General features: G+C 42.2%; 1 protein-coding gene across 4 annotated transcripts in view; it reads left to right on the forward strand.

Moving 5' to 3' along the window:
* LOC124141682 (E3 ubiquitin-protein ligase TRIM56-like) overlaps nt 1-4,272 on the forward strand; it is a 67,771-nt gene extending 63,499 nt beyond the window's left edge. For all 4 annotated transcript variants that reach the window (XM_046509727.2, XM_046509730.2, XM_046509728.2 and 1 more), the window contains one exon: nt 1,397-4,272. In XM_046509727.2, the coding sequence (XP_046365683.1) occupies nt 1,397-2,999 (1,603 nt within the window). In that variant the 3' untranslated portion in view covers nt 3,000-4,272. The remainder of the gene's footprint in view (nt 1-1,396) is intronic.
* The last annotated feature ends 13,313 nt before the right edge of the window (nt 4,273-17,585 follow it).

Genomic DNA, 17,585 nt, shown 5'->3' on the forward strand with positions numbered 1-17,585 from the left:
GTAGTAATTCCATCTTTCTAATAAGCAAGTCTAGATGTGTTGACAGTCAGGACTCCCGTTTCCTACATGGACAACTTGTTCTCACTATTTACATAATATAGAAATTATGTGGTAAATTAATAATTATTGCCTTCGAAACTTGTGCAAGTCTAGGCGTGTTGGTGCTGTGCAAGATGGTTCTTTTTGTGTGCCGTGCTCTGCATGAACGTCAGTTCTGGCAGATGCCGGAGAGTATCAAGTGATATATTTCAATAGCAACTGTTACCACTGATTATACAGGAGATAGAGCACTATATGCGTTGTAGGTTATATGTCTTGGATTAGAAATACATCTCACTAGATATATAGCATTAGAAATATTGGTGTAGATAATACGGTATATTTCTCTAGCAAATGTTGGTACGAGTGGTATGGCTGTATGGTGCATGATGTATGTGTCTAGCACTAGAAGGATCAGCGTGGCTGTGTGTTCTACATCCACGATACGGTATCATAACTCTGGCAGCAGTTCTACATCTCTGTCCTAACAAGTGCAAACGCCTATAATGAGTGAGTGAGTTGGGTTTAACGCCGCTTTTAGCAGTATTATAGTTATATCACACCAGCTTGATGTTGGAGGAAAGCCCGAAGTGTAGGTCTTAGGTCGCGATTGTATACATTGAGTGAGTGAGTGAGGGAGTGAGTTGGGTTTAACGCCGCTTTTAACATTATTCCAGTTATATCACGGGGTGTCAGCTTAATGTGGGAGGAAAGCCCGAAGTAATTCAAGTCTCAGACGTTTACCACTTCGGTGAAACCCACGAGCACTGGTATGTTGCTGATAAACCTAGAAACATAATTGGGGCGAACCGGGATTCGAACCCACAATCATAGGTTTCTGGCATGCCCAAGGGACGCAACTCTGCACAGCGAATCGCGGCGCCTTAGACGACTGGGCCACCCCTGACCCGTATACGTTGAGGTAACGGTGTATTCATGTGTAGGTGGGAACATGCTCCCTCTTCAGACCAGCATGTGTTACCAGACAATCGTGGTTCAGATATATAACGACATATAACTACATGTTCCCGAAAATACTGGAAAGTTAGTTCAAAAGGATTGTCAGCTTAACCATTCTGTATGTCCAAGAGTGTGACCAAAATGGTTTTTTTCTGTTTCTTCCCAAATTCCAACTCTCGTCAACTACACCCTCACCCCTACTCCATCCCGTTCCGTCCCATAGTAGTTGTATATCGCTTGTGGCCTAGTGGTTACAGCATTCGCTGACCACGTCGATGTTCGATTCCGATTATGTGAAGCGTGTCATTGGTGAAAGCGACGTTAGCCATTTTCACTCACTGTCTCTTGTAATTGTTGCCTCTGTACCAATGAGTAAACTCGTATATTTGTGCTTCAGGTATCGTCGCCGATTGGAGCGTGAACGGTACTACACTCAGGCAGTGGAACTGCCCTCCGCCGCGTCCACAACGACTTCCAACATGGCGGCCACAACGTCGGGGGGGAAACTAGCTCAGGAGATACACGACGAATTTCTCACCTGTAAAATCTGTCTGGAAGGTTTCAAGTCACCGAAATGCCTCGACTGTTTGCACACCTTCTGTGAGCAATGTATCGATAACCATGTGATGTCAGAATGCACCTACAAGAAATACAGCGACTACAGGGAGTTTACCTGCCCTCTCTGCCGGAAACGAACCCAGCTGCCGATAGGGGGCGTGAAGAAACTTCCGGACAACTTCCTGGTTTCAAGTCTGGGCGAGACAATCTCAAGGCAGCGCCCTTCCAAGTTTCCATTTTGCGATATATGCAAGTTGGTGAACCGCAAGCATAGAGAAGCTACCTCGAAGTGTCTGGATTGTAACAAGCTTCTGTGTAAGCAATGCGTCGACCTACACAAGGAGACGAAGGTGACGAAAAGTCACAGTCTGTTTGACGTGGAGATAGAGAAGGACATTGAGTGCAAAGAGCACAAAGATGAGGTAGTCCGCTTCTACTGTGAGCCCTGCGAAGCGTGCATCTGTGTCCTGTGCACATTCAACGAACACAAAGACCACGACATATCACAGTTCTCAGACGCTGTCATAAAGTACAAGGAGGCCATCCAAAGCCTCCTCGGCAACTGCAAGGGCAGGATCGACGTCTACGACGCTCAGCTGACCCTCCTCAGTAAATGCGAGACTGTCATCAAGGCTGCCGAACAAAAGATTCGAGACGTAGCGATCCAGTTCATCAGCGAGATCAGGAACAAAGAGAAGGTTCTGATCGACGACCTGCATACACTGTACGGCAAGGAACTGATGGAATACGTGTCCAGGAGGTCAGAGATGCAGGCAAACCTCGATGGCTTAAAGAGCACCTGCAGCCTCACCGAGTTGGTCCTGAAGGGCAAGGACATCGAGCTGCTCCTCCTCAAGAAACAGGTGCAGGAAAAACTTTCCTGTTTGTCGGATATCGAAATCAAGGACCTGCCCAAAACGGTCAGCAAGGTCGTGAACTTTAACCCCGGAACCTTGGATATAGGCATGCTGGAGGATGCCGATAATGTGAATCAGAAACTACCGTCACAGAGGCCTCAAGCTGGTAAGACAGAGTTGCACATCAAGACGACGGAAACACAGACAGACGCGCCTGTCAAGGTACAAATGTGCAATAGATGCCTACAGACGGACGTTCCTCAGGAGCCTGAGCCATCTCCAACCATTGACAAGTATATAGCAACGGATTCTATCGACACCTCGGAGAAAGCCGTCAACACAAGATCTCGTTACAGCAACCAGGTGAGGGAAGACACGCCCCCGGAAGTGACGTCACCAGAACCGACGTCGTCTCCCATCCCCCGGAGACACCGTCGACGCAGAGAGCGCCCGCGTCCCGTGGAGGTATCAGTTAGGCCGACAACCAACTCGCCCGAATACACGCCGTATTCGTTCAGCAGCAGCATCGACGACAATTTTTACGACGCCTCCAGCAACAGCAACGCGACATCGTCGCCGGTGTAGGTCAAACAAGTAAACCAAGTTACACAAAGAAAAAAAGTATTAAGTTTAACACTCCAACTTTACGTTTCGAACACGCTGTCGTTTCGAAGTGGTCACGTGGCTTGTCACGTGACCACAGTCACGTTATGAACTTTTGAAGCTGTGTGAAAGTTCGAGTTAAAGCGTACCATGTCTAGAAGGGATGGTGTGATGTATCCGTGAAATGTTTCGTGTCAGAATGAGTGAAGCAACTGGCATTCAGCATATCAACCCCTGTACATAATGTATGTAGTGACACGTATTTGTATCTATACGACTAAGTTACCGTAATTTATTCATTCTGTATTATCATAAATCAAAACCGTTTCGAACTATATATACTAGTATCACTACCACAGCGTCAACAAATCCTCAAAAGGAAGAGGTTCCAATGGAACGGACACTTGTGAAAAATAACAGTCCAGGAATATTTTCTGGCATGTGTTCAGATGTGCACTACGGAGAGACGACCAGTTTCGTTGTTTTTATGTATTTTATTTTCTACAGATTCTTCTAGTGCTCTGTGATATACACAATCAAAAGAAATGAGGCGCTATGGCTGAATTTAAATGTACGCTCGTAGACAGACGGAACGAATACGTTCAAACAACTCGTGATATTGACCAGTGGATTAAAATGTGTTTACATCAGCATGACGTCACAAAATGTACTGACGTTCTTCGTCAAGCAGATGACGTCACGTTATACGTTAGATATAACGTTATTGAGGACATTTTGTGTTGATGTATGATATATACCGTGTTAGGATGACGTCATCATGACGTATGGTTCGTTGGTAGAGATGACTGGGGAATGTTAGCCGCGTTGCTGCTGTGACGTATGGGAAACTACTGCTACACAAACACTGGTATTATGTGATAGTTCCAAAGATAACGTACTTTATCCCTCTTAAGATGCAAACAGTATTATCTCCCTGATACAGGCGACACAGTTGCCTGTGTACATCACCTCCTCCAGTCATAGTCCTCCACAATGTTCGTTTTACAATCAAATCTATATTTTGATTAAGAAAATATTATGTTCATTAGAAACATCAATGGGTTTTTTTCATTTAAGTAAGCTACCGAAAGCAAAATTATTTTCATGAGTGATAAGGTTTTAAAAAAATAGTAATTTTTTCATAAAAAGCTACGCAATTCCTCTGTTTTAATACCCCTTCAGAGTGAGAAATAATTGACCAAAGGCGTGAGACCGAACGTGTGTAAAATAAATATGATGCTGTGATGTAGCATAACAAAAGTCTTCTGTATTTATTTTTTTCGATGGATTTCATTATTATTTTGGTTCAAGGTGCCATGGGGCTGGCGCTGTTTTAGCTTACGAGGCTCCCCCATGCATGACTTTCTCCCTGTGGGGATTTCGGAGCAGCTTTGGACCCCTTCACCCTAGGCGTTTCTCATCGTGCGGACAGAATAGGCCCCCAGCATGTGTCTTCCCCTTGGGAGATTCAGGGGCGGGGAGCTTCAGCTACCCAGACTGGAACACGAAACATCGGCACCAAACCACCACAGGTTCACCTCAGTCCATGTTCGTTACCTCGGCCAGCACTGGAAGGAATCCATATTGGAACTATTTCGAATCACGTGACACAGCAACGCCTTCGCAGCTGTGAAAGTTTGTGTTTGGTTGTCGTCAAATCAAAGTGTTTGCATAATTTCTGTCAAAACCACAAGTTTCATAATATCGGCCGCAATGTTGCACGAACGATATGTTACAGCGGTACTTGCATGTTCCCGAGGCAAGGGAGATCACTGACTTTTACATTCAGTCAATTCCCTTGCCTCGGGAAGATGAGAGGAAATATGCCGACTGACCAGTAGATCTGACCAGGGTCTCCACATGACTGACGAGATCATGCAGGACCAGAGAACGGTAAGACCTAATCACAGGCCCAGCGGGGGTCACGGGTGGCACAGTCTAAGGCGCCGCGATTCGCTGTGGGTTCGAATCCCGGTTCGCACCGATTATGTTTCTAGGTTTGTCAGCACCATATCCGTGCTCGTGGGTTTCACCGAAGTGGTAAACGTCCGAGACCTGCATCACTTCGGGCTTTCCTCCCATATTAAGCTGACACGCCGTGATATAACTGGAATACTGTTAAACGCGGCGTTAAACCCAACCCGACCCATTGACAGTAGCTTTCAACCTGTTGAACTGTGGTTAGATTCAGTGCCTCGATTACACAGTACAATTATAAGGACGTATGTTGGCGACTACAACTCCAACATCTCTGTCACATCTCCATGGAGTGAGGCAGTGGGTGAGTGAGTGAATGAGTGAGTGAATGCTGCTTTACTCTGCATCACGTAAATATTCTGGTTGGTTGTTAACACCGCACTCAACAAAAGTCCAACTAAATGACGGCAGACTGTAAGTAATCGAATCTGGACCACACAATCCAGTGATTGATACTATGAGCAACGGGGTACGAGGATAGGCTGCTTGGCAACTATTCTAACCCGGATTTCCCGCGGGAGGTTAAATCTATTAGCGGCACGTGGACTAGTGAGTGAGTGGGCGGGGTATAACGCCTCTTTGATTAGAAACCCGGTGAGACCTCGCGGGTATGGTGCTGACATCCCATAATTAGAACAACCACCGAACACAGGTACGGCAAAAGAGACAAACCTAGAAACATAATCGGGGCGAACCGGAATTCGAACCCACGATCATAGGTTTTCTGGCCTGCCCAGGGGACGTAACTCTGCAAACCCGTGCCCCCTCTCTTCATGGACATCGCATACACAGGATGTTAAGAAAACAGTGATTTTGTTAAAAAATTACTTTTCTCGCAAAAATGATTAAATATCACCAACGTTTTTAAATATAACAATTTTGGACACATTTTGTGCTTTAAAGATGATCTAAACTCGTGTTTAGGATTATCGTACATCTCGAAGTGATTCCGCGGGAGTATCGATCAGCTTATGTCGTTAATTTGTTTGTGAATTTGTTTTCACAACAAGATGGTTGGTGCACAGGTTCCAGTAAAATAAAAACGAGTTTGCTGTTGACCTGCCAAGCATTATAATGAACACGGGATTTGAACCCAAACCCAGACCATCATGGCAGGGGCACGTCATAAACAACTAGGCCACCACCATCCCACAACCACTCGATATTCTTATGTTAAAAAAAGAACAACAAAAATCAGCATTTACCTCCACTTCTGAAACAACTGATACAACATCGTTAACGGTGAATCTTGCAAATGATTAGTCAGTGTGTTAGCAAGAAAGCATCTCCATGCAAATCCAATACAAATCTATGAACAATGTGTTTTCCAGTTTGGGTTGAATACATTAATGTGACGCATTTGAACACTCCCAAAGCCCTGGCGGTTTTGCATTCAAACGTTGTGGACCTAATATTATATTTTACAGCCGCTTCTTGCAATGCTGCTGCACACAGCCTTGAAGGCAATTTGGGATTAAGTGTCGCAACAAGTAAATATTGATCTATCTAATAAATGACATGATCCTACTTAACCGTTCTAAATATGCTAGGTAAGCTCTTTCAGTTTGATATCGCTTTCTATTTTTACTGTATGGTTAGTTATTTACAGACCCCATACCACTATCAGCGTTAAAGTCTCCAACCGCTTGTGAAGCGTCCAGCTATCATCACCTTTACACATGACGTGACCTCTATAAGGCAGTGACAGTTGAAGACAGCATGCTTGATCCAAGCAATGGTATCTGCCAAAAGCGTCAACGGAATGTAGATATCAACACGATACCAACAGTGAGTGAGTGAGTATGGTTTTACGCCGCTTTTAGCAATATTCCAGCATTATCACGGCGGGGGACACCAGAAATGGGCTTCACACATTGTACCCATGTCGGGAATCGAACCCGGGTCTTCGGCGTGACGAGCGAACGCTTTAACCACTAGGCTACCCGACCGCCCCCGACACCAACAGAAGCCATGTTGAATTGATATTGTCCTTCTGACACATTACCCAGACTACGCGAGTGAGTTTAACGCCGCTTTTAGTAATATTCCATATATATCACGGAAACATACATCAGAATGAGGCTTCACATACCAGAAAGAGGCTTCACACACCAGAAAGAGGCTTCACACACCAGAAAGAGGCGCCACAAACCATACTCACGAGGGGCTTGACGAACCAGGGCTTTAGCTATTGGTGGGGTGGGATGGAGTTAGTGGTGGACCAATTCATCACGGTGACACCCCGGTTTGCAGACACCCCAGTTTGCAGGCACCCCAGTTTGCAGGCACCCCAGTTTGCAGACACCCCAATTTGCAGACACCCCAGTTTGCAGACACCCCAGTTTGCAGACACCCCAATTTGCAGACACCCCAGTTTGCAGACACCCCAGTTTGCAGACACCCCAATTTGCAGACACCCCAGTTTGCAGACACCCCAGTTTGCAGGCAGGCACCCCAGTTTGCAGACACCCCAGTTTTCAGACACCCCAATTTGCAGACACCCCAGTTTGCAGACACCCCAGTTTGCAGGCAGGCACCCCAGTTTGCAGACACCCCAGTTTGCAGACACCCCAATTTGCAGACACCCCAGTTTGCAGACACCCCAGTTTGCAGGCAGGCACCCCAGTTTGCAGACACCCCAGTTTTCAGACACCCCAATTTGCAGACACCAAAGTTTGCAGGCAGGCACCCCAGTTTGCAGACACCCCAGTTTTCAGACACCCCAATTTGCAGACACCCCAGGTTGCAGACACCCCAGTTTGCAGACACGCCAGTTTGCAGACACGCCAGTTTGCAGACACCCCAGTTTGCAGGCACCCCAGTTTGCACACACGCCAGTTTGCAGACACGCCAGTTTGCAGACACCCCAGTTTGCAGGCACCCCAGTTTGCACACACGCCAGTTTGCAGACAGCTCATAACAAAAGACAAGGTTGAGTGCACTGCAATTAACTGCTTTCCCATCTTTTCATTGACATGATATCGTCCACAGAGATCCCAGTTTGCAGAATTGTCAATAAACTACATTAAACACGAGTTTCTCCATATTATTATTGTCATTCATATATTCATATTAGAACAGATATCCAACATCCAACGTACCGTATAATAGCACTCAGGATTATCATCGATTTGAAAAACTGACATTATGTTTTGAACTTGAGTCTTTTTCCTCATGCTTTTCCCATCAGTCTGCGTTTAATCTGAACTGTGTTTCTAACTAGTATACTTATGGATAAAACCCCATTCTCGGTGTAAAGGAATCATCGGGGCGTATCTTCATCGCTTTGTTCAGAAGGGGGAGTAGAATCATAAAGACTGTACGATTCACTGACCAATACTACTGACACTGATTCACATATTTCCACTTCATCACAAACCAGGGCGGTCGGGTAGCCTAGTGGTTAAAGCGTTCGCACGCCACGCCGAAGACCCGGGCTCTATTCCCGACATGGGTACAATGTGTGAAGCCCATTTCTGGTGTCCCCCGCCGTGATATTGCTGGAATATTGCTAAAAGCGGCGTAAAACTATACTCACTCACTCACTCACTCATCACAAACCATTAACGATAAAAACTAAAACAAACTTTACTATTGAAGTGTGTCAAGTCCCTACCAGCGACGTTTTTGCAAATATTAGAAATGATATGTATTTTTACATCCGTGTTCATCTGTTTTTCCTGGAGCATATTTGTGTAAGCAATGTTTTGCTTGTTTACCAATCCAGATTTCATTTATGAAAAACTATGTTTAAATCAACGCTAGCCATGATTGTGAAGTGATTTGATTTGACCATATCATTATATAGCAAATATTGTAAAAACATCTTGACCAAATAAAAAGATTTTACTCAAGTACTGCTAATCTCATTATGAGAAAGCTTATTTTAATAATCCTTTTGATGTCAGTTAAGTGTTGTAATGCCTTTCACTTAGACCTGATGATAAAGCCTCTGATCCAAGCATATATGGCACAATTCTCATTCCTCTTCATTGTAACAAAATCTAAACAGATAAAATCTGTATTTTTGGAAGGCTTACGACAGTCGTAGCGCTAAGATAATCGTAACCCCCAATCCCTAACGCAGGGTTACGACAGTCGTAGCGCTAAGATCACTTTGTGCACGTGGGCCCTGGACTGTCACATTGCCGCCATTACCACTCCGCCACGTGTCTGAGTGGAGGAGAAATCTTTCAGAAACTGTTTTTAAAAAAAAACGAATTTGTGAATATTTTATGTCCGTTTCAGTACTTTTACCACCTGTGACATCAGAGTGTTTACTGTTTACCTCGCTTTCAGCGGGAAACGGTAATTTCATAACCACTCCCAACTCGGAGACACAATTAACGGTGAATTTGTAAACAAACAGAGGGTGAATTCGTCAACACATGTTTTATATTAGATTTGAATGGTAATAATTCCTACCTGTGTCTTTCACTGACCCCAACAACAGTATTACTGACCAGAGACCATGTACCGACATGGTCTTTGTACGGACAAAGAGGCTCATGGGGTTGTTTTTTTGTTTTGTTTTGTTTTGTTTTTTTAAAGCCGCACTCAGCAATATTCCAGCTATATGACGACGGTCCATAAATAATCGAGTCTGGACCAGGCAATCCAGTGATTGTCACCATGAGCATCGATCCACGCAATTGGGATACGATGACATGCATCAACCAAGTCAGCGAGTCTGACCACCCGATCCCGTTAGTCGCCACTTACAAGAAGCATAGTCGCCTTGTACGGCCAGCATGGGTTGCTGAACACCTTCAGGGGTCGGTTCATGAGGTAAGTGATGGGTGGAGTGGATTACTGTATTAATTAGTAATTTTGTTTTGATAGGATTTGTAGGGTTGTTTGTTACTACAAAATATCGTATTATTATTTTAACAGACTGTTATTTTCAGATAATTATCAGGTAAGTATATCCAAGCCGAAAGAGACAATTATGAGTGGGGTGGATTGCCCACAGATCGAAGCTGAGGAGATTAATTACAGCTTCCGCATCTCTCTCGAGAAAACAGGACAGGCAGGACTTCCGCATCACGTCATCAAGTATTTATTTTCATTTAAAATTTAAGATTTGAAATACATTTGGCGCGTAATAATTCAATATTTAGATGTGATCAGAAATATATCATTATTCAGATCTTTTTCTCTTTTGTATTTGTTTTGTCTACGAGTTCACGGTGAATTTTGTCTACAAGGTGGGAGTGGCTACGAATTCTCCATGGCTACAAATTGGCGAATTCACCTACCGCCCTTTCAGCCATATCACAGCGAGGACACTAGAGATGGGCGTCGCACATTGTACCCATCAGGAGATCGATCCCCGGGTACCGTGCCAGCAATGTTTTAGTGAGTGAGTGTGGTTTTACGCCGCTTTTAGCAATATTCTATCAATATCACGGCGGGGGGACACCAGAAATGGGTTTCACACATTGTACCCGTGTGGGGAATCGAACGCGGGCCTTCAGCGTGACGAGCGAACGCTTTAACCACTAGGCTACCCCAACGCCATTGCAAATGCTATCACCAGGAGAGTTTTTCACAATAAATGGTGATTGAAAAGGTAAATTAATATTACCTTGTGGGTGTAAGTCATTGATATGGTACACTCTGCGTGGGCAATATACCAAACATTAGTTCAATTGGTCCAAACTCCCCAATAACTGTGGTCAAATCTCTATCGTGAATCCCCTGACAAGATGCATGTTACATTCAGCATGTTCAGTATGCTTAGGGAATATAAATATTTTTTTAGAATCCCCAGGAATTTATTTTTTCAATTTATTCAGAGTGACCGTGTGACTTTCGTTAAGGAAGATGTACTTCATATACATTTGCTGAATGGTTGCAAATAATGTGCAAAAGAAATGTGTTTTATGAATGAGTTAGTATACTTTGTCTACAAAATACATAAATGTGTGCTAATGAAAGGGAGACAACCCCTGCAAAACCCCTAAATCCACGTATGGCTTTAGGTTACACACAACCAAATGGTTTCCCATAGACTTCTATAGTAACGTTATATTTTTTTTAAAATAACTAAGCATTCAACAGCTATTACCTGTACGTGTGTGCACAGTTTGGCCTTAGAGCAGCAATAAAAACAAAAAGATGACTTGCTTAGCCAGCTCCTTTTCCGAGTACAGGAAGCTAAACACACCACCCCCAGTTTCGCACCAAATGTCACCTACTTGAAAATAGCTGTGGTCACATTCAGCATAACTCATCATATTGAAAAAGACAGTACTAAATATAGAAAAACATGGTCAGTTTTAATAACTGGATGGATGTACATTTAAAAGACATGAAAATCTTACACAATATCCTCGAATCACAGCCTGCAGATATCTCCTTATCTGCACTGATATCTCCTTATCTGCACTGAAGGCTCCCCCACGAATATCGCACTGTCCCAACTGGTTCTCATTTGGTGTAGTAGAACCTTTACACCACTTTGAACAGAATTTAGGTTGTATCCGGATGTGTCAGTTTATTGTTGGTGGAAGCCCAAGGTGATGCAGGTCAGTTTACCCACCTTAGGGACGGCGGGGTAGCCTAGTGGTTAAAGTGTTCACTTGTCACGTTGAAGACCGGGTTCGATTCCTGACATTGGTAAAATGTGTGAAGCCCATTTCCGGTGTCCCCACCCAGATATTGCTGGAATATTGCATAAAGGGCATAAAACAATCCTCTCTCACTAAGTTTACCACTTTAATAAATCCAAGAGCACCGGTACAAAGCTGACAAACAAGAATCAAACTCAGGGTGGATCTTCGAACCCACAATCACAGGATCCTGGCACGCCAGGGGGGACAACATAGAAAATACATAACAACAAGTTGACAATAAGCAATAAATTTTTATTTACAATCCAACAAATTCTAAACTGTGATGTCTGGCAAGGAACAGTACAACACCAGGATGTAGTGGCAGGGACTGAACGCAGCATCCCCCCAGCCGGGATCAACAATGGAGGCTGCAGGAAGCCAGGTCACACAGCAGCAGTTGTAACAACCAGGATACACAGGCATCCTAAGTTTTTACTTTCCTGTTTACAAATATGCAATTTGTTCAATATTACATTGTCCTTATTTTGGTCGTTCCAGATCTCTCTGGATCACCTATGGACTCTTCCTGTTGCAAATCATGTGACACAGGACGCGTTATCCTTACAAACTGTCTGTTTAAAATTGATTCAGGCATGAGTTTGACAGTCGTCATGTTTTCCTTTAGCATGTCTGTTGTCACATGATCACTGAATGGTTTCTTGAATCTGGCATGTTACAGGACCAAACTCCGCCCAATTAACAGTCAAAGCAACACAGATTCAAGTCTTTCAAACGACACTGCTTCAAGTCCTGAGGAATCAACAACTTCTGTATTACAAATGAGGCGACATTCAGGTGTAGATCGTAACACTTTTAGCAAGCAAGGTACGAGGTCTAGATAATCGCGGTTGTAACACTTTTAGCAAGCAAGGTACGAGGTCTGGATAATCGCGGTTGTAACACTTTTAGCAAGCAAGGTACGAGGTCTGGATAATCGCGGTTGGGGTTCCCCCAACATGGAAGCATTCTATTTCTATTTTCAGAAAAAATGAAACAAAAATTCTAATATATTACTCAAAAGAAGTTAAAGACCACCCAATTTTCTTACATCACCATACCTAATCTGTCATGGCACAGACTTCCTTTTTCAGGGTGTTCCTTAACTTGTTTTGTGTGGTATATATCACACTGTTATGACCTTAAAAAACTAGACTCGACCCAGTAAAAAACATGTTGCCTAAAACCAAGTTTTAATTATTTGTCTAATACAAAATATACAACTATTTCTTGTACTTAATGTCAAATCGTAAAATAACATTATTTGACTGATTAAAAATCTGGTATCTACCTTTTACCTACGTTCAAACAGTAGGAAAAAATATTGCTCTATAATGTCCAGTTTGTACAAGTAAATTCTTGAAAAATCTCAAAATGAGAAATATTTGTGACATCATTTGATTATGGCATTATTTAGAATAATACTGAACTAATGGGTTAACATTATCTCACCATTAAAACAAACATACTTAATCCAACAGGAACAAGCTCAGGAGTCGAGAGGCATGGAGACTCGGAAGTCTGTAATGTGATCAGCCTCACAATCAACATTTTGTCTTTCTTCTGAGCATCATCCAGATCAAAATGCATCCAGACACTCGACTATACTGCTCAAAAGAAAATAAGGACCACCCAATCCTTTCATATTTCCACAGTTAGTCAGTGAGTTGGGTTTAACGCCGCTTTTAACAGTATTCCAGTTATATCTCAGCACGGGTATGGTGCTGACAAACCTAGAAACATAATCAGGGCGAACCGAGATATGAACCCACAATTATAGGTTTCTGGAGGTCCAAGGGACTCTGCACAGCGAATCGCGGCGCCTTAGACGACTGGGCCACCCGTGCCCTCTCAGGCCATAGAGACTGAGTACAGTAATATATAAGAACTGGGTGGTCCTTAACTTCTTTCAAGCAGTATATTTCCCTTCCATGTCTACAACACTGGTGTGAGAGAAGTGGTCTGATACCCTCTCGTAGTCGTCGAGTTCATCTAATATGTGTCAGAGGACTACAATAGATGCAGGTCATGTAGAGATATATATAGATGTCACTAAAAATCGAAAAAGCAGATATAAAATCAAATCTGACAATCACTATTCCTTAGATTCCACCAAATGCAAACTCATGTGTTTACCCCAAAATGTGACACTGCCAGATTGATGTACTTCAGGTAAGCATGACACTGCCAGATCCATGTAGATCAGGTGACACTGCCAGATTGATGTCGATCAGGTGACACTGCCAGATTCATGTCAATGAGGTAAACGTGACACTGCCAGATCGATGTAGATCAGGTAAACGTGACACTGCCAGATCGATGTAGATCGAGTAAACGTGACACTGCCAGATCCATGTAGATCAGGTAAACATGACACTGCCAGATCCATGTAGATCAGGTAAACATGACACTGCCAGATCCATGTAGATAAGGTTTGTAGATGTGAAAATAAGAGAATAACTCTGTTGATCTGATTCCAAATTGTTTACATCCACCGTGAGCTGAGCCTAGATTCTCATGGAGACCACAAGGCCACAGCTCACTTCAAGGGTGTTATCTCCTTGTATCCCCCCCCGACACTGGGCTTGTATCTGTTGGATCACAGTACTTGGATTGTCTTGGATTACATCTATAGTCACATAACACACTACTCAATGATTGATAGCAATATTCTGATTGTCCGACATGGGACTAAATGTGACTAATAGCTTAGATGTGTTGCCATACGAATAGTATTCACTACTGTCATAGATTTAACAAATATTTAGCTTCATTAAAGTTAATACAACTAAACGATTAGCTAACTTAAAAATATACCTGAGCTCAGTTTCATAACCCGATGACAGGAGTAACTATCACACTATCAAAGCTGGGTACTTTATACTGTGTAATCTCTTTAGATCCTGGAGACTGAATAGATGTAACCATGGTAAACAGTGAATACAGAAAACATTCAGTGACAATATTCAATGTGGACAAATTATCTCCCATTGTTAGCATTATTAGTGTTAATGTTATTATGCCTATTCTATAGGTATTATTGTGCAGGTTTGTTATCACATGGTGTATCACATTCTCACTAATGCTACTTCCCTAAATACTATTCATCAACAACACACAACTAGTCATGTCTAACTAATTTCATCACTAAATAATTTCATAATGTTCATATTGGGCCGTAACAAATAAATCACATATTTATCAAAATGAGATTAAAGAATTTCTGGGTTTTTTTTACATGTTAATGATGGTGGCAGTAACAATGGTCAATTCTAACGAACATATAATCTATTTGTTTCGGCCTTATATAATTGGTTTCCCATCAAGAACTACCATAATGCAACGGGATTCGGTGCCCGTAAAAAACATGGTGTTCAGATTTTTAAACACTGTGACATTTTACATATAAAAGATTATTAGTGTACAATGGTGTAAACATTTGTGAAAGTTAGTTTTTGTACATTTGGCAAACACTTGATGAAACATGGTACATTTGAAAATAATCCTCTGAAACCACGCCAAGTCGCCCAGTCACAGAAAATATTTACTCAGGGATATCACAACTTCCTATTCAGGATGAAACTTTGACCTTTGATAACTGAATGTAACTGACACTTTGACCTCCAGGAAACCAATTCAAGCCAACAGCGGCCTGTGCACAGTAACCAAGGCAACAACTACTACTAATATCACTAATATATCAGCAAATAGGTGTTAAACCTAACTTGCCTTTTGTCTGGGATATATTCTTCTATATCCTGACCATGATGTTGTTCCAGTCTAATAACTCATAATGTAAACATGGTCAAAAACATAAAATATCTCAAATGTTCCTATAACACTTGAGCAGAGTATATAAATAGTTCAGATATTTTCAGTTAAAGAAATAAATCTACTTAAATGTCTGAGGAAGGTCAGTAATGTATTCATCTGGGCCTGTATCCCCAGTGTCAAACCTGGAGTGAGTGAGTTTTTGGGTTAACTGCCACTTTTAACAATAACCCAGTTATATCTCGATGTGTCTTAATGCTTAAAGCTGAATGTGGGAGATAAACTCGAAGTGATGCAGGTCTCAGACGTTTACCACTTTGGTGAAACCCACGAGCACGGGTATGGTTCTGACAAACCTATTACCATAATTGGGCAGACGGGCTTCGAGCCCACAATCAAAGGTTTACAGCAATAGCGGCAACTTAAGACAACAGGACCACCATGCCCCCGGCAAACCTGGACACAGTATCTATGTAACTATATATATGCCATAACTGCTAAATAAGTACTGAAAGTAAGTAAGTGAGTTTGGTTTTACGCCGCTTTTAGCAATATTCCAGCAATATCACGGCGGGGGACACCAGAAATGGGCTTCACACATTGTACCCATGTCTGGAATCGAACCTGGGTCTTCGGCGTGACGAGCGAACGCTTTAACCACTAGGCCACCCCGACCGCCCCATAAGTACTTAAAGCAGTCCCACGGCACTGAAGGTCTCCTGAACATCTACTGAACAGATCAAAGTGGCAACAAAGACAACACGTAACAAACGTTATTTTGAAATTCAAACATTTTCTGCATAAATATGGAGGTACAAAAATTAAAACTAAAATCTAATGATTTGAACAAAATATGATGTCATCAGAAGGAGAAATAATAACAATAATAATTTACGCATTTGTATAGCACAGCATTCACTGTGCATAAGTGCTCTGTGTGCTGAAACACACATGCCCAACTCCAGCTGAGTCAGTCTTCCTCTTTCAGAGAATTTAAGAATATTTTCCAAATAAGGTCAAAATATGAAACATAGTAAAAAAACATTTTGAATGTGTTGAATCTTACAACATTTTGAATGTGTTGAATCTTACAACAATGTTCGAATCTTTTAAAAAAATTGCGGTACAGTTATTTAATAGAGGTGTGCGGTATTACCGGTATACTACGATATGGAATACTAATGAATATGTATGACAATATGTTTGGAAAATACCGGTATATTCAGTTTTTGAAAATCATGCCTATCTTTATCTTGCTGGAAAAAGTTACATAAGTGACACTGTTTTCCTCAAACATCAGTATTTATGGTGATACAAGTAAATATCACATGACAATCCAGTCTGTATTTATCCTACAGTAGATAACACAGGAGAACATCCTTCCCACTCACGGTGAGGAGGAACTAGGCAGTCACAACATACCATTCACTGTTAGATATATAGAGATTATCAAGCGAGTATGTTTGGGGATGGTAAATATCCTGTATTTCAAATAAACATTGTATTTAGCGAGCCTTGGTGCAATTTATATCTCCAAAATTGCCTAAACTTGTAAAATGTCTTAGCTACGTCACAATTAGACACTGACTTTTAGTATATCAGACTATTCTTTTGATAATGATAGCAATTATCCCCGTAATTTCTCCAGATTCCCACTGAAAGTAGTCCCTACTTGACCTTTTATATGTGCATCTTTATCCGCATATGACCTCAACGGATATCATTTATATCCATTGGCCTTCTCCTGCCGAGAAACCCATCATAATATGAAAAATCCATAAACTTAATCATGTTAATAGGAGCCAAGAATAAATCAATTTTTAGATTCTTAGCAAAACTGTTATCTCAAGTCTCTTTGTTTTCAGACTCACTCAAGGCTATAAACAGCGTTAGAAATTGGCACTAGTCCTATAGTCCTTCCCAACCTACCCAGTAGTTAAGGTATGATAACAACTTTGCCATTTTTAAGGGTTTTGCTACACGTTATCATTATACGGACTAGTAGACCATGTAGACCAGTTAGTTTCTGTCACTGCTATTTACCATTCTCATAGCAAAAGAGACCCGTGAAGATCAGGGGTAGAATAGGTCTTCAGCAACCCATTCTTGCCGTTAAACGCAACTGTTCTTATTGTAAGAGGCGACTAACGGGATCGGGTGGTGAGGCTCTCTGACGTGGTTGATGCATGTTATCGTAATCAATTGC

This window comes from Haliotis rufescens, unplaced genomic scaffold (assembly GCF_023055435.1).
Source record: "Haliotis rufescens isolate VD_foot unplaced genomic scaffold, xgHalRufe1.0.p SCAF_21, whole genome shotgun sequence".
NCBI lineage: Eukaryota > Metazoa > Mollusca > Gastropoda > Lepetellida > Haliotidae > Haliotis > Haliotis rufescens.